The sequence below is a fragment of the Papio anubis genome, chromosome 2 (assembly GCF_008728515.1).
Source record: "Papio anubis isolate 15944 chromosome 2, Panubis1.0, whole genome shotgun sequence".
NCBI classification, from domain to species: Eukaryota; Metazoa; Chordata; class Mammalia; order Primates; family Cercopithecidae; genus Papio; species Papio anubis.
Genome location: NC_044977.1, coordinates 190,400,518 through 190,419,007, shown reverse-complemented (window position 1 = coordinate 190,419,007; position 18,490 = coordinate 190,400,518). Strand labels below are relative to the sequence as shown.

At 45.1% G+C, this 18,490-nt stretch overlaps 1 protein-coding gene across 6 annotated transcripts in view; it reads right to left on the bottom strand.

Moving 5' to 3' along the window:
* LOC108584750 overlaps positions 1-18,490 on the bottom strand; it is a 68,612-nt gene that overhangs the window by 31,730 nt on the left and 18,392 nt on the right. For all 6 annotated transcript variants that reach the window (XM_021935019.2, XM_017956088.3, XM_031663899.1 and 3 more), the window contains exon 3: positions 7,005-7,049. In XM_021935019.2, the coding sequence (XP_021790711.2) occupies positions 7,005-7,049 (45 nt within the window). The remainder of the gene's footprint in view (positions 1-7,004; positions 7,050-18,490) is intronic.

Genomic DNA, 18,490 nt, shown 5'->3' with positions numbered 1-18,490 from the left:
GTATAAATGGGATGATTAATCATAACAAAAAAGCTCTGTCTGTATACATGAGAAAACACACTATAAATCTACGGGATTCAGTCTCCACTGGTACATCGTCTGACACTGAGCTGAAGGCGGAGGAGAAAGGTTAACCCTCCTCATTCCCTTCCCCACCCCACGAAGAGTTGGCCTTTTCTGGTCAGGTTTCCGAGGCAGTAAGTATTTTTTTGAGGGCCTATAACGTGCCAGACACTGCTCTGGGCACCTGGGTAGAAAGAAAGATCTTGAAGACTCTTGCCCTGTAGAGACGTTTATAGCTTGGGGAGCAGGTGGAGGAAGAACAGAAAAAAATCACACTAATATTTAATTACTTAAAAAAATTGTTTTTTCGAGGCCGGGCATGTAATCCCAGCATTTTGGGAGGACAAAGCTGGCAGATCACCTGAGGTCAGGAGTTTGAGACCAGCCTGGCCAACATGGTGAAATCCCGTCTCTACTAAAAATACAAAAATTAGCCAGGCATGGTGGCGAGCACCTGTAATTCCAGCTACTCAGGAGGCTGAGACAGGAGAATCACTTGAACCCAGGAGGTGGAGGTTGCAGTGAGCCAAGATTGCACCACTTCACTCCAGCCTGGGTGACAGAGTAAGACCCTGTGTCCAAAAAAAAAAAAAGAGAAAGTCTTTATTCTGTTTGTTTAGCTTTTCTGTGGCTTCGGTCTTTAGTTTCCTTTTTATTTCTTTATTTTTTGTTTTATTTCACTATGGAAAATTTCTAACATAAAAGGAGACAAATGGTATCATAAACTTCCATGATTCTATCACCTAGATTCAATAATTAAGAATTCGGCCAGGCGTGGTGGCTCACACCTGTAATCCCTGCACTTTGGGAGGCCGAGGTGGGCAGATCACCTGAGGTCAGGAGTTCGAGACCAGCTTGGCCAACATGGTGAAACCCTGTCTCTATTAAAAACAAAAAATTAGCCATGTGTGGTGGCACGTGCCTGTAGTCCAAGCTACTTGGGAGGCTGAGGCAGGAGAATTGCTTGAACCCGGGAGGCAGAGGTTGCAGTGAACTGAGATCATGCCGCTGCACCCCAGCCTGGGTGACAGAGTGAGACTCCATCTCAAAAAAAAAAAAAAAAAGAATTCATAGCTAATCTTATTTTATCACTAATATCTCCCTGGATTATTCTGAAGCAGATCATATCATGGTATCATTTTCATCCATAAAGACTTCAGTATGCCTCTTGGATTCCTTTTACTTGGTAAGTCCCCCCTCCTTGTAATGTATTTGTTGAAGAGGCTGGGTTACCTCATGGAATTTCTCACCATCTGAATTTTGGTGATTGCATCAGCAGTATCATTTAACATGCTCCCTGTCCTTGGCGTTTCCTGTAAACCAGTGGCTGGATTTAGAGTAGTGATCAGTCTTAGGTTAGTGATTTTTGACAAGAACTATTTCATGATTGTTTTTCATCAGGAGGCACTAATGTATTTGTCGTTTGACCGTCATTGATGATCAAAGTCCAGGTCCGTTAATTCACTAAAGATGGAAAAATGGTGATATTTTAATCCTTCTAGTCTTTGTTTGTTTAACAGCTGTAATACACCCCCAAAAAAGAAGCTTTCCCTGATCACTTATGCAGTTAACCTAAGATATTTTTATCACTGGAAAGGTAATATAAATGTTTCTTTCTCTTTATTTGCCAATTTTCAAAATAACAAATGGATCCCTAGCACCCACCAAAAGTGACCGATAGATTTAATTTTTAAAAAAAGCATGAATTCATGGTTTTAAACATATTTGATGAGCTTCAATTCATCACAGTTATAATTCTTATTGATGCTCAAATTATCCTATTCTTTGGTTAGTGGGGGCCTCTTCAAGTTGACTGAGTCTGTTTTGTTTTGTTTTGTTTTTTTAAGGGATGGAGTTACTATGTTGCCCAGTCTGAACTGGAACTCCTGGGCTCAAGCCATCCTCCAGCCTCATCTTCCTGAGTAGCTGGGACTATAGGCACCTAAGTCTTTGTGATAATTTTTTTTTTTTTGAAACAGGGTATCGTTCTGTCGCACAGGCTGGAGTGCAGTGGCACAATCATGGCTCAAGGGACCCTCAAACTCCTGGGGTCAAGCGATCCTCCTGCCTCAGTCTGCAGAGTAGCTGGGTGCATGTCACCATGCCTGGTGAATCTTTCAATTTTTTGTAGAGATGGGGGTCTCACTAGATTTCGCAGGCTGGTTTCAGACTCCTGGGTTCAAGCAATCTGCCCTCCTTGGCCTCCCAAAGTGCTGGGATTATAAGCATGAGCCACTGCAGTAATTTTGGTGATTGCAACCAACAGTATGATTTAACATGTTCTCTGTCCTTGACATTTCCTGTAAACTAGAAGTTGGATTTAGAGTAGCTGATCAGATTTAGGTTAGGGATTTTGGCAAGACTACTTCATGACTAATGCTTTTCATCAGAGGCACATAATATCTGGTATTTGTCTTTTGAAATCACCCTATTGTCCTTGATAAATGCTTAACTATCTGGTGTATAATATGATGTTCCAGGCTCATCTTGTACATTTCTTTCCCAGGAGCCCAGATCTGGAATCAGTCATTTTTCTCAGGAGCCCTGCTTTCTTTTAGTAAATGGCATTTAGAGATCATATACTGTGTGCAAGAAATGCTTGCTTTTGAATTGATGATGGTTTCTAGAAATAATGTTTTACAAGAAAATACTTTATGGGTTCTTACAAATAGTTCTATTTCAAATTTAGGTAAGACTAAAATGTTTCTACTTAACTTTATTGATCTTATACCCATACCTGGGATATAAAACATCCCACTTTTTAAAACAAAATAATTACTCATTGCTTTATCCTATAATACATGCAAACAGTCTTACTAACTGTATTAGTCTGTTTTCATACTGCTGATAAAGATATACCTGAGACTGGGAAGAAAAAGAGGTTTAATGGACTTACAGTCCCACATGGCTGGGGAGGCCTCACAATCATGTGGAAAGCAAGGAGGAGTAAGTCACATCTTACATGAATGGCAGCAGGCAAGAGAGACAGCTTGTGCAGGGAAACTCCCACTTTTAAAATGGTTAGATCTTGTGAGACTCATTCACCATCATGAGAACCACACAGGAAAGACCCGCCCCCGTAATTCAATCACCTCCCACTGGGTTCATCCAATGACACATGGGAATTGTGGGAGTTACGATTCAAAATGAGATTTCGATGGGGACACAGCCAAACCATATCATCCCACCCCTGGTCCCTCCTACTCCTAAATCTCATGTTCTCACTTTTCAGAACCAGTCGTGCCTTCCCAAAAACAGTCTCCCAGAGTCCTAACTCATTTCAGCATTAACTCAAACGTCCATGGTCCGAAATCTCATCTGAGACAAGTCACATTCCTTTCACCTAGGAGCCTGTAAAAGCAGGTTAGTTACTTCCTAGACACAATGGGGGGACAGGCACTGGGTAAATACAGCCATTCCAAATGGGAGAAATTGGCCAAAACAAAGGTGCTACAGTCCCCATACAAGTCCGAAATCCAGCAGGGCAGTTAAGTCTCAAAACTCCAAAACGATCTCCTTTGACTCTATGTCTCACATCCGGGTCACGCTGATGCAAGAAGTGGGTTCCCATGGTCTTGGGCAGCTCAGCCCCTGTGGCTCTGCAGGGTACAGCCTCCCTCCTGGCTGCTTTCGTGGGCTGGTGTTGAGTTTCTGCAGCTCTTCCAGGCACACCGTGCAAGCTGTCAGTGGATCTACCATTCTGGGGTCTGGAGGACAGTGGCCCTCTTCTCACAGCACTAGGTGGTGCCCCAGTTGGCACTCTGTGTGGGCACTCCAACTCCACATTTCCCTTCCACACTGCCCTAGCAGAGGTTCTCCATGAGGGCCCTGTCCCTGCAGCAAACTTCAGCCTGGATATCCAGGCATTTCCATACATCCTCTGAAATCTAGGCAGAGGTTCCCAAACCTCAATTCTTGACTTCTGTGAACCCACAGGTTGAATATCACATGGAAGCTTCCAAGGCTTGAGGCTGGCACCCTCTGCAGCCATGGCCTGAGCTGTACCTTGGGCCCTTTCAGTCATGGCTGGAGTAGCTGGGATGCAGGGCACCAAGTCCCTAGACTGCGCACAGCATGGAGTCCCTGGGCCTGGCCCACAAAACCGTTTTTTCCTCCTAGGCCTCTGGGCTTGTGATGGGAGGGGCTGCCATGAAGACCTCTGACACGCCCTGGAGACATTTTCCCCATTGTCTTGGAGATTAATATTCGGGTCCTCATAACTTATGCAAATTTCTGCAGCCAGCTTGAATTTCTCCTCAGAAAATAGAATTTTCTTTTCTATTACACTGTCAGGCTGCAAAGTTTCTGAACTTTTATGCTCTGCTTCCCTTATAAAACTGGATGCATTTAATAGCACCTAAGTCACCTCTTGAATGCTTTGTTGCTCAGACATTTCTTCCACCAGATACCCTAAATCATCTCTTTCAAGTTCAAAGTTCCGCAAATCTCTAGGGCAGGAGCAAAATGCCACCAGTCTCTTTGCTAAAACATAACAAGGGTCACCTTTGCTCCAGTTCCCAACAAGTTCCTCATCTCCATCTGAGACCACCTCAGCCTGGACCTTATTGTTCACATCACTATCAGCATTTTTGTCAAAGCCATTCAACAAGTCTCTAGGAAGTTCCAAACTTTCCCACATTTTCCTGTCTTCTTCTGAGCCCTCCAAACTGTTCCAGCCTCTATCTGATAATTCAGTTCCAAAGTTGCTCCCACATTTTTGGGTATCTTTTCAGCAGCACCCCATTCTATTGGTACCAATTTACTGTATTCGTCCATTTTCACGCTGCTGATAAAGACATACCCGAGATTGGGAAGAAAAAGAGGTTTACTGGACTTATACTTCCACATGGCTGGGGAGTCCTCCCAACCACAGTGGAAGGCAAGGAGGAACAAGTCACATCTTACGTAGATGGTGGCAGGCAAGAGAGAGAGCTTGTGCAGGGAAACCATTTTTAAAATCATCAGATCTTGTCATTTACTATCATGGGAAGAACGCAGGAAAGACCCACACCCACAGTTCAGTCACCTCCCACGGGGTTCCTCTCACGACATGTGGGAATTGTGGGAGTTCCGATTCAAGATGATGTCGGGGTGGGGACACAGCCAAGCCGTATCACCAACACTGCCACACTTCTCACTTCATTACTCAAAACAGTTTCACATATTTTAGAAGGTTTTTTGATTCGGTTGGACTGGGTTTGAGTTTGGTCATGAGGGGATCTCCCATTAGGAATATACAGTGGAATTCCTGAGTGTTAAGGTCATTTGCAATAGTTTCTCACTGTGTAGTTACACCACCAACTTAACAGATTGACTTTTACATTTTGTCAAGTCTAATTTTGTTTTATACTTTTCTAAAGTACTATATCCACAAACTTCCAACATAAATCTATAAAACAAGTTATATTTAGAAAAGTCTAGCTTCTATCCCAATCCTCTCACTCTATTCTCTATCTCCTCCTATGTGATATACCAGTATATTCATATTCCCCCCCAATGATAGCATACTATCAGAATTTTCTTCACCTGGCTTTTTACTCATTAGGCTATATGCTGGCGATCACAACATAGAACACAGAAATATGCCTCATTTCCTTTCAAAGCTGCATGGCACTCCATTATGCATAGGCATCCTAGCTTATTTACTCTGTTCCCTATTGAAGGGCATTGAGTTATTTCCAGTCTTTTGCTACTACCAATGTTTCTGTAATAAATGGCCTTATGTATATTGATTAATTTTTGAATTTTTGACTGTGTTTTTTTATCTTTTTTTTTTGTAGAGATAGGGTCTTGCTATGTTGCCCAGGCTGGTCTTGAGCTCCTGAGCCCAAGTGATTCTCCTGCTTTAGCCTCCCAAAGTGTTAGGATCACAGGCATGAGCGACCACATCCAGCTGAGAGTGTGTCTTCAGGATGGATTCGTAGAAGTGAGATTTCTAGGTCAAAAGGTAAATGTCTATCTAAAATTGCTAGATATTGCTGCTTTGCTCAAGAAACTTACTCTGTTGTGGAAGGAATGATAATGAAGGGGTTGGGAAATGGAGGAAGAAAACAGACCTCCCTGAAGGGCTGACATCATCCTCCTATAGATGAAGGACCCACCTTGACAGGTGGTTTGTTCACACGCAACTGAGAAGATGAGGGTGCTTTTCACCCTCTCAAATCCTCCCCGAAAGGAGGTGGTGCCACTTCCCCACCCTCAACCTGCTGCCATGCTCTGCCTCACCAGCTCCTTAAAAGGAAGGCAGTAGTTAATGTTAAAGCAAAATCAATAAGCCTCATAAACTAAAAAGTGGAAAATAACCTAGCAACTTATTACCATCCCATTTCAGTCAGTTCACTCCCTCAGGAAAGCCAATTGCAATCAGGAGATGGTGCCATGCGACCTGCAGCAGCACGTTTGCAGAGGACGACCCAGGGTTGAATGGGCCACCTCCCTTAGCTGGAAAGATGGCAGGCTACATTTCTTAGCACTGCTTTTTCAGCTTCTGATGACACTGAGGATCTCCTGGAGAGGTCCGTGACAGCAGAGCAAGGAGTTTTGATTTCTGAGTGTTTCTCTGCAGCAAGGGCCTGCCCTGTTGGCCATGGGCACTGTCTGGTAAAGTGTAGATCTGCCAGGCTCCTTGATACGCTTGTTCTAGCGAACTGATGGCACTGTCTCTGATGCCTCCACCAGATTTTGCCACTGTCTACCTTGGATTGTCACCCTGCATGGACAGGCCTGGCTTTGCATACAAAGCGATACATTGTGGGGGATTCGTCAGAGTGGTGGAAAAACTGTAGAGAGAAAGGACGCAAACCTTGTGAAAGGTCAGAAGGTTCTGCAGAGCCTCGGGGAAGAATAGCAGAAGGCAGCTGTTCTATAACCTTAAGGCAGAGGGCAAGGAGTCGTACAAGGCAGTGTGGGGGAATTTATCTTAAACAGGCTTGTTTACTTACATTGACCAGGAACTGACCATTGATCATCCATGTGCATCGTGTTCCCTGAAAGGGGAACGATAAATGTTAATTACCTGCAGCTTGTGTTGGCTCCAGGTTTTCGTCATTGTGCCTGCACTGAAGAAAAGCAAAGCAGCTCCAGCGCTCAGGCTGCTCTCCGGACACAAGAGCCAGGCAGTTGCCCAGCTGCTCTTACACCGCATACCTCTGTATGAGGACTCATTTCATCCGTCGGCCATGGTCTGTGGGACAGACCCAGCAATACATGTCCTGAAGACGGGGGTCCTGTCAGCATCACCTCTGGATCCCCAGGAACCCTGGTGCTGACACCAGGGTTTACCACCAGCTGGTAAAACTAGGGCAGCCTAAAAATGGGAATCCCTTCCAAGGCTTTTGTGAGGATTTACAGACGCAGAGCTGTGGTATGGAGCGCTTCGTAAAGTATCAAGTCAAATACAGATGCTCCTTGACTTAAGGTGGGGTTACATCCACCAGACCTCAGGGCATCTGCCCACCTGAGCCTCCCAAAGTGCTGGGATTACAGGTGTGAGCCACTGGGGCCGGCCAAGTATTCCCAATCTTATTCACTGAGAGGAAAAGGGCTTCTGTCCTTCCTGTGGAAGATAGCCATAAAGGGGGAAGAAAAAGGATGAGGGGGCTTCTGAAAATACAGGCTCACACCTGTAATCCTGGCTCTTAGGGAGAAGGCGGGAGGATAGCTTGAGCCCAGGAGTTCGAGACCTGCCTGGGCAATACAGCAAGACCCCGTTCTCCACAAAAAGGAAAAAAAAAAAAAAAAAAAAAGAAAGAAAAAATAACCAAGCAAGTGTAAGATGGGGTTACATCCCTGTAAACCCATCGTCAACTGAAAATATCATTAAGTCAATCACCATTAATCGGGGACTGTCTGTGCAGGTATTGTTATCAGAGTAAGCACTGGATAAATGTTTAACACATGAGCAAATAAATAGTGGTGTGGACAAAAAAGGATGATGAGAATAAATGTCCCCGAGGCCAGGAGTTGGTGGCTCACGCCTGTACTCTCAGCACTTTGGGAGACTGAGGTGGACAGATCGCTTGAGGTCAGGAGCTCGAGACCAGCCTGGCCAAAATGATGAAACCTCATCTCTACTAAAAATACAAAAATTAGCTGGGCATGGTGGTGCGAGCCTCTAGTCCCAGCTATCAGGAGGCTGGGAGGCAGGAGAACCACTTGGACCTGAGGTGGAGGTTGCAGTGAGCTGAGATGGCGCCACTGCACTCCAGCTTAGGTGAAAGAGCAAGACTCTGCCTCAAAAAAAAAGAGTAAGTGTCCCGGGAGTTTCAATTAGTAGAAGGCGGTGGCTGGGGCGGGGGGCGGGGGGCGGGGGGGGGGTACTGAAGTAGAGTGATTGGAGGATGGTTGGGTTTGGAAGGATTTGGAGATGTTGGCATATGGGAGTGGCGAACATTTCTAAGAAGGGAAAAATTACATTCGCATTCAGTGTAGCAACAAGCACTGTTTATTTGCAGCAACATTCTGCCCAGAGGGGTCCTCTAAGTAAGTTGTGAGAAACAGTACAAAGGTGACTAAATGATCACTAACACCAATTGTGTCACTTTGTGCTGAGTGACCTCCTTTCATCCTCATGACAGCCTCATAAGAGGGTGATATCACAACTCAAGTGGTAGATGAGGAATCTGAGGCACAACAAAGTTCATTAACTTACCTGCAGGAGAGGGAGAGGCAAACCACAGAAGAGCCGTTAATGCCCAACTAGGAATTTGAGCAACCACAGTCAGAAGGGAGCCACTGAAGAGACTTGAGCACAGGAGTGACATGGTCATATTGGTGCTTCAGAGAAACGCAATATGGTATAGTAGTTGGGAGTTTGGATTTTGGCACCAGACCACTTGGTTCTTCTAAAATCCCAGTTCTGGCCAGGCGCAGTGGCTCACCCCTTTAATCCCAGCACTTTGGGAGGCTGAAGTGGGTAGATCACCTGAGGTTGGGAGTTCGAGGCTAACATGGCAAAACCCCGTCTCTACTAAAAATACAAAAATTAGCCAGGCATGGTGGCAGGCACCTGTAATCTCAGCTACTTGAGGGCTGAGGCAGGAGAACTGCTTGAACCTGGGAGGCGGAGGCTGCAGTGAGGTGAGATCGCACCACTGCATTCCAGCCTGGGTGACAGAGCAAGACTCTGTCTCAAAAAAATAATAAATAAATAAATAAAATCACAGTTCTGCTCCTAGCTTGCTGTGAGATCTTACAAATATTATTTAACTGCACTGAGCCTCAGTTTCTTCATCTATAAAATGGGGGTAATAAAAGCATCCAGCTTATGGGGTCTTTTAAGGGAATAAAATAACACGTGTAGAACACAGTACAGTGATGCCATGTACGTGTATGGCAACTGTAAGTTATCATCAATGTAAGCTATCTACCAGGTGGCCTGGAGAGAGGTCAGAGGTAGGGGATAGCAGGAGGCACGGACTGAAGGCTAGGGTGGAATAGAGAGTAAGATATTTTAAAGTAAGCCTCAACAGGATTCATTACTTGCACACATGGGAGAAGAAAAACACTTAAGAATGACTCTCAGATTCCCAATTTCTTCTTTTTTCTTTACTTATTTGCCCTTTTCTTTTAGTCTCTCAAGATTCCCAATCTTTTTATTTATTATTATTATTATTATCTTGAGACAGAGCTTCACTCTTATGGCCCAGGCTGGAGTGCAGTAGCAGAATCTCGGCTCACTGCAACCTCCGCCTCCCAGGTTCAAGCAATTCTCCTGCCTCAGCCTACTGAGTAGTTGGGATTACAGGCATGCGCCACCACGCCCAGCTAGTTTGGTATTTTTAGTAGAGATGAGGTTTCATCATGTTGGCCAGGCTGGTCTCGAACTCCTGACCTCAGGGGATCTGCCCACCTTGGCTCCCAAAGTGTTGGGATTACAGGCGTGAGCCACTGCACCTGGCCAAGATTCCCAATCTTATTCCCTGAGAAGAAAAGGGCTTCTGTCCTTCCTGTAGAATATAGATAGCCATAAAGGGGGAAGAAAAAAAAAGGATGAGGGGGCTTCTGATAGAAACGCGAAAACTCGGAGAGAAGCTAGTTTTTTGGAGCGAGATCACACTTTGGGAGGGTGTGTGTATGTGGGGTGGGGGGTGTCAAAAGGATCCTGGGTTCTATTGTCAGCTCTGCCACCAGTTGGCTGTGTCCCTTGCCAAAAACCTCTTTCCTTTTCTGGACTTCAGTTTTCAGTCAGTGAGATTAAGCTTTTACACTTGAGATCTTAGAATTCTCTCCCAACTCAGACGTTCTCCAGTTTCACCTGATCACTATATAACACTTGAAAGGGATGATGGTGCTAATAGCCTGGCTCTTAGGAGCCTTCTTAGTAAAAAGAAAAAAAAAAGAAAAAGAAAAAGAAAAAAGAAACAAAGAAAAAGAAAAAAATATTTTAAAAATTTATTTAATTTTAATTTCTTTTCTTTTTTCCTTTTTTGAGACAGAGTCTCACTGTCACTCAGGCTGGAGTGCAGTGATACAATCTTGGCTCACTGCAATCTCTGCCTTCCAGGCTCAGGTGATCCTCCCACCTCAGCCTCCAAGTACCTGGGACTACAGGTGTGTACCACCATGCCTGGCTAATTTTTGTATTTTTTGTAGAGATGGGATTTTGCCATGTTGCCCAGGTTGGTCTCAAACTCCTGAGCTCAAGTGAACTGCCCACCTTGGCCTCCCAAAGTGTTGGGATTATAGGCGTGAGTCACCGCACCTCGCCTGTAAAAAAAAAAATTTAAAGTAGAAAAGGAGGGGTTTCACTATGTTGCCCAGGCTAGTCTTAAACTCCTGGCCTCAAGTGATCCTCCTGCCTCAGCCTCCCAACGCACTGGGATTACAAACACGAGCCATTGTACCCAGCCCTGTTCTTGAGGTTCAGGGGGAGGTGATGTGAAGAGGAAGCAATATGAGAAGAGGAAACCTCCTTCTTCTTTCTTCCTGCTTCCTTAAATGTTGGACCTCAGGCCCTGCAAGAGACCCCTTGGCGAGGCTCTCCAAAACAACCTCTGCATGGATCCTCCCACGGGTGACTCAAGAGATTCTGGGAACTGGTGTCAGAGAAAGTCAAGTACAATGTTTATTTTATTTAGCCGCACTCTCTTCCACTTGATTGGTTCCTGACTGGGCTTTTGTTTTTCTACCAGATTAGAGAAGAAAGGGAAGGTTGTTTTAAAAAGTTCACTATCCTTAGCAACAGTGAAACCAGACCCTTGGTGGTGGCTGGGGCCCAGCAGAGCTTATGTTTACCCGAGGGTGCACTTGGGGGTAGGCGGTGGAGTGGCACCTGCCCAGGTGTGTGGCCTGCACCTGGCCTCAGGCAGGTGTTTAGCACCTTCCACTCAGCACAGCCTGAAGGAGAATGGGCACACACTCTTCTGGGAAGACCTGCATTTTGAAATGGAGTTTTACATAAAATAAAACAGAACAACCGGGGCTGAAGAATGCGCGTGCCGAATGCACACCAACACCTGGAACACATTTGATCCGAGGAAATGAGCCCCTTGCAGGAGTTTTGGGTTTTTTTTCCAAATAAAATACCAGTTATGTAACACAGCTAAACAGCACCACAGAGATGGTGTCCTCTCTCTCTCTTTATATTTATTTTATTTTTTAATTTTTGAGGCAAGGTCTCACTCTGTTGCTCAGGCTGGAGTGCAGTGGTGCATTCATAGCTTACTGCAGCCTCGAACTTCTAAGCTCACATGATCCTCCTGCCTCAGTCTCTCAAATAGCTGGGACTACAGGTGCACACCACCGTGCCTGGCTAATTACTTTTTGGTAGAGATGGGGGTCTCCCTACGTTGCACAGGCTGGTCTCAAACTCTTGGCCTCAAGCGATCTGCTGGCCTCGGCCTCCCAAAATGATGGGATGGCAGGTGTAAGCCATCATGCCTGGTCTTCCCCTTTTTTATGAGCTGGCACCTGTGGCTAGATCATTTCCCTCAGGCATTGACAACATGGAAGAAGTAAACTAAGGGATTCAAAATTAATTCTAACATATAGTGACTCATACTCGTTTTAACTTGAATTGGTCCTTAGACTTAATGACAGAGGACACATTGACCTTCAACAGGCTTCTTTCAGCTCACACAGAATCATCATTATCGGTCCTGTTAGCAAACATTTATTGGGCATTTTTGTGTTAAATAAGATCTTGTTTGTCAAAAATGTTTCATATACTTTAAAGCACCATGCAAAGATGATAATGTGCTTGGTGGATTCACAGACTCCAAAAATATCATGCTCTATATTTTACAGGTAGGGAAACTAAGGCCGTGGGAAGGAAAAGACTTACCAATCTTTCCCTATTTTATTTGTCTTTGTTTCTTTCTTTTTTCTTTATAAAAATTTTTTTGAGGCCGGGTGTGGTGGCTAATGCCTGTAGTCCCAGCACTTTGGGAGGCCAAGGCAGGCGGATCACTTGGGGTCCTAAGTTCGAGACCAGCCTGGCCAACATGGTGAAACCCCGTCTCTACTAAAAACACAAAAGCTAGACAGGCATGGTGGTGAACACCTGTAATCCCAGCTACTTGGGAGGCTGAGGCACGAGAATTGCTTGAACTCGGGAGGCAGAGGTTGCAGTGAGCCAAGACTGTGCCACTGCACTCCAGCCTAGGCACTAAGTGACACTCTGTCTCAATAATAATAATAATAATAATAATAATAATATTTAACCCAGTTCATAACTTTCCCTATTTTAAATGATAGCACTAGGCGCTGATGATTCAAGGAGATGAGAAATGCAAGTAATAGTCTAGCTCTTGAGAGAGGACACTGAGAAATTAAGCCCAGAGTGTTTAATCACTCATTTGGACTTTACTTGAAGGGCATGTCCTGATGCCTCTGAGGGTGACCTGGTGACACAGGAGCTCAAATCTTCAAAGCAAGTTTGAAGACAGTAGCAAAACCTAAAAGGGAAGAGGGCACAGGAGTGACTGGGGACAGAAGAGAATCCTTGGCTGCTTGGATCAGATAGTGGGCTGCTGAAGGCAGTGACTGAGATCCTGAAACACGGCGTAGCTCCCAGAGCAGGTGGCATCTGAAGGAACCTAAGCAGCAGGTGCTGGAGAACCACAGTGCAAGGGTGCCGGAGGGAGGGCATCATTCTTACTCTCGGTCATTTATTCACATTTATTTATTTATTTATTTAATATTATTTATTTTTATTGATACATAATGATGCACATATTTGGGAGTTACATGCGATAGTTTTATTATTATTAGTTTTTTGAGATGGCGTCTCACTCTGTTGCCCAGGCTACAGAGCAGTGGTGCGGTCTCGGCTCACTGCAACCTCTGCCTCCCGGGTTCCAGCAGTTCTCCCACCTCAGCTCCTGAGAAGCTGGGATTACAGGCGCCGCCACCACGCCCAGCTAATTTGTTGTATTTTTAGTAGAGATGGGGTTTCACCATGTTTGCCAGGCTGGTCTAGAACTCGTGACGGCAGATGATCCACCCACCTCGGCCTCCCAAAGCTCTGGGATTACAGGTGTGAGCCACTGCAACCAGCTGTGATAATTTAATACATTCATATAATTTGTAAAGATCAAATCTGTGTAGTTGGGATATCCATTATCTTAAATATTTGTCTTTTCTTTGTGCTAGAGATATTCAAATTATTCTCTTCTTCCTTTTTTTTTTTTTTTTTTTTTAGTGACAAGGGCTCACTATGTTGCCCAGGTTGGAGGAGGGCAGTGGCTATCCATAGGTGCTATCCAAGTGCACTACAGCTCCAACTCCTGGGCTCAGGCAATCCTCCTGCCTCAGTCTCCCAAGTAGCTAGGACTCCAGATGCATACCACCACGCCTAGTGTCACTCCCATTTATGAAGCACCTATTCTGTTTCATGTCACAGGATCGTGCCACAGGGAGCAGGCAGGAGTCCACGAAGGCAAGCTGTCGCCATGGGGGATAATCAGGGCGAGTGTTAAGCAGGGCCAGGACAGGTTGGGAGACACATTTACACTTTGTGAGTGGAGCAAGAGTCGTTCGTTCAATGATAAACATCTTTCGAGTATATTCTATATGCCGGTAAAGTTCTAGACATGGAGAACAGTGGGCAAAATGCCCTTGTAGACATTACATTCTACTGGGGAGGCGGAGCTAGACAATAAATAAACTACCATCTATAATACGGCAGATGGTGATTCATGCTATGGAGAAAAAAAAAACAGATCAGGACAAGGGGATAATGGTACCAAGGGGAAGGGATTTCAACTGTAGGCCTCAGTGAGGAGGGGATGTTTTAAACAAAGACCTGAAAAAGGTAAGGAAGCAAGCCGTAGGGCTACTGGTAGAGGCAGAGGGCACAGCAAGTGCAAAGGCGCTGAGGTGAGAGTGTGCCTGGTGCACGCACACTTGCAATGCAAAGTCACTAGTGAGGCCAGGTGTGTGGCTTGCACCTGTAATCCCAGCACTTTGGGAGGCCGAGGCAGGCAGACTACTTGAGCCCAGGAGTTTGAGACCAGCCTGGGCAACATGGTGAAACCCCTTCTCTACAGAAAAAAAAAATATATATATATATATATATAAGTATTGTATATATTGTGTATATATACACATATACTGTGTATATACATATTATATATATATATACTGTGTATATACATATTATATATATATACTGTGTGTGTGTGTATATATATGTACAAAAAATTAGCCAGGTGTGGTGTCGTGCACCTGTAGTCCCAGCTACTCTGGAGGCTCAGGTGGGAGGATCGCTGGAGCCCAGGAGGTCGAGGTTGCAGTGAGCCACGACTGCACCACTGCACTCCAGCCTGGGCAACAGAGCAAGACTCTGTCTCAAGAAAAAAAAAAAGGCCGGGTGAAGTGGCGGCTCATACGTGTAATCTTAGCACTTTGGGTGGCCGAGGTGGGCAGATCTTTGAGTCTAAGAGTTCGACACCAGCCTAGGCAACATGGCAAAACCCTCTTTCTACAAAAAATACAAAAATTAGCTGTGTGTGGTGGCACACGTCTGTAGGCCCAGCTACTCAAGAGGCTGAGGTGGGAGGATCACTTGAGCCTTGGAGGTGGAGGCTGCAGTGAGCCAAGATTATGCCATTGCACTCCAGCCTGGGCGACAGAGCAAGACCCTGTCTCAGGAAAAAAAAAAAAAGAAGAGAGAAAGTCTTTACTAGGGAAACACATGGACTATTTTGCTGCCACAGGCTGACATTTTCTTCCTGGCAGTTTACAGTGAAATTTAGTAATGAATACCCACACCCACACTCGCAGATCAGAATAGACCACCGCCATAAATACTAGGTCAGCGTTCCCTTCCCAAGCTTAAAACTTCAGGGTGACTGTTTGTGGGACCCCCCACCACAGGGTCCCCCACCGTGGGCTTAACGCTGTGGGTTCACCTTAGCTTCACTCCCGCACTCAGAACAAGGTGACACCCACTGGGCCTGCAGCAAAGGTGGGAATCTTGGGAAAACACAGCTGCAGGCTTCAGCTGGCGTGTGAATGTTCCTCTGCATCCCGTGCTTGTTGTTTTCTGATTTGCTTGGCTCGGAAAGCTTAGCTTTGGGGCTTTAAACTTAATCCCAACAGACCTGAATGGATGCCTCTTAATTATGTCTGTGATGTAGTAAATCAACACCCTATTAGGAAGTCATTCAACTTCAACTATTAAATATTCAGAAACTTTTTACAAGAGAATTGCAACATGTAAGCCCTCTGGCAGAAAGAGATGTTACTAATCTGTTTTGTGTACAGAGAAGTGCTGGCTGACACTTTGCAAAACAGAGCTGAGCTACCAGTTACATGCTCCTTCATGTATTTTATCAAACCAAGAGTTTAATTCCTGCCACATAAATAACTGTAAAGCATCTAGTATAACCACTACCCCAACCTTTCCTGCCTAATTCTTTTGCCTCTTTGTGGTTCCCTTTATCGAGACTTACATTGGAATCACATCCTGCTTTTCAGAGACAGAACGTTCATTCATTCATTCATTCAGCAAGTTTTCAGTACTGTGGCTGGGCATGGTGCAATCCCAGCACTTTGGGAGGCCAAGGCAGGCTGATCACTTAAGGTCAGGAGTTCAAGACCAGCCTGGCTAACACGGTGAAACCCCATCTCTAATAAAAATACAAAAAGATTAGCTGGATGTGGCAGCGCACGCCTATGGTTCCAGCTACGCAGGAGGCTGAGGCAGGAGAAACGCTTGAACCTGGGAGACTGAGGTTGCACTGAGCCGAGATTGTGCCACTGCACCCCAGCCTAGGTGACAGAGTGAGACTCTGCCTAAAAAAAAAAAGTTTTCAGTATTGAGCACCTTCTCTGGGCCAGGCCCTGCTCTAGGCTCTTGGGATATATTGGCAAATGAGAAAGAGCTCTGCCCTGGTGGAGCTTATATTCAAATGCCGAAAACCGACACATTGTATAGGGTATTAGAAGGTGACACATGATATGGGAAAAATAAGCCATGGAACCGAGTGTTGGTGGTGGGGTAGGGGGTGGGGGCGGAGGCAGTTACAGTGTTAAACAGGGCAGTCAGGGTAAATCACATGGGCGGCTTGACGAAGATGGGGCAGTAACCAAACAAGTACTGGGAGGAAGAGCAGCAAGGAGAGGGAGCAGCCAGGGTGCAGGCCCAAGGTGGCACATGCTTGCTGTGTCGGAGCCCTAAGCAGACCCCGTGGTGGGCGAGGAGTGAACCACAGCAGGACAGGAGGAGGGGATGTCAGGAGAAGGAGGTAGGGAGGGAAGCAGATCGTAGTGCTTTGTAGCCTGCAGAAGGATGTTCACTGGTTTTTTGGGGTTCATGTAGGAACTCAAGTGATTGGACCAACAGAACTGGTTCTTTGAAGAAGCAGAGGGGAGACCTGGACTTTGCTTTTCCTGTGGCCATTAAGTTAATTGCCTGACCTTTGACAAAGTCTTGAGAACTTCTCTTCAGTGTTGAAAACTAGGTTATTCCTGAGGCTCCTTTCAGTTTTGAGAGCCTATGACTTTAGGGAGTCGTCTCCAACGCGTGATTCGAACAGTAGAGAAATATCTTGCAGTCCAAAAAATCTCATTCTGCACCTGCAGCCACCAGACCCCAAATCTCCAGGCAAGCCTCAAGACTTCAATGTTTCTGGAGTCATGGGACCCCTTTGAAAAAGATTTGCCAAGAACTACAGGACTTCTCTGGAGAGAAATGGAGAGCTCCATGTGCACACAGCAGTTGCTGACATTGTAGGGAGTCCACAGCGTCCTCAAAGCACAACCATGGGGCTCCCTGCAAGGTGAGCCATGAGCTGCTCACTCAGAATCCCTGCATTAAGAAGGCTTGGTCATTCCCCCAACTTTCTTTTTTTTCTTTTTTTTTTTTTTGAGACGGAGTCTTGCTCCGTCTCAAAAGGAGACAGAGCTGGAGTACAATGCCATAATCTCGGCTCACTGCAACCTCCATCTCCCAGGTTCAAGCAATTCTCTTGCCTCAGTCTCCCCGAGTAGCTGGGATTACAGGTGCCTGCCACCACGCCTGGCTAATTTTTGTATTTTTCAGTAGAGACAGGGGTTTCACTATGTTGACCAGGCTGGTCTCAAACTCCTGACCTCAGGTGATCTGCTTGCCTTGGCCTCCCAAAGTGCTGGGATTACAGGTGTGAGCCAGCATGCCTGGCTGCCCACAACTTTCTATTATGGAAATGTTTCATACATTCAGAGAAACTGAAGACCAGTACAGCACACTCCCATACATCTTTCATTTAAATTTTTAAAAATGTTAATATTTTCTCTCTATATAATACTTTACCTATCATCATTTCATTGTTGTTGACCCATTTGAAAGTTACAGCTATCATGACACTTTATCCCAAAATACTTTCAGCCTGTATCTTTTAAGAATAACAGTTTCCTGTTATACCACAAAACTAACACTAGTTGACCTAAATATCAAATAGAGAGGCACTCTTTTAAAAAAAAATATTCATCTGGGTATGTATCATTGCAAGGGGAATATGCATGCCATAGTGAACTATGTAAAGGTTAAAGCAGACAAAGGTTTTTAAAGGAAAACTGAGGAGTATATAATTGTTTTGAGATAACTGTCCTTGGCAACGAAGATCAGTAACAAGGGTGGCGCCAGTCTGAGGTTGAACAGCCAGTTGTTTTGGCAGATGTCCTGGCAGAAGTATTTTTTGTGTGAGGCCCTGATGACCTGTATGCAGGTTGCAATTTTTGCAGTCTTTTGCGATAGTTTTTATTTTTGTTTTCAGGCACTTATGTGTGAGAACTCTCTCTTCATAGCCTTCTCTGGCTCTATTTGTCAGTTTTTCGTTTTGTTTTGTTTTTAAACACAAGTGACTCCATTTTGATTCTTACAACTTTAACAAACTGACTCCATGCTCATATCCAGCCACATTCAAATTCCCTTCATTCTAAGAATTCCTTCAACACAATTCCTTTTACACATTACGAGGATCCAATCAAGGTTCACATATTA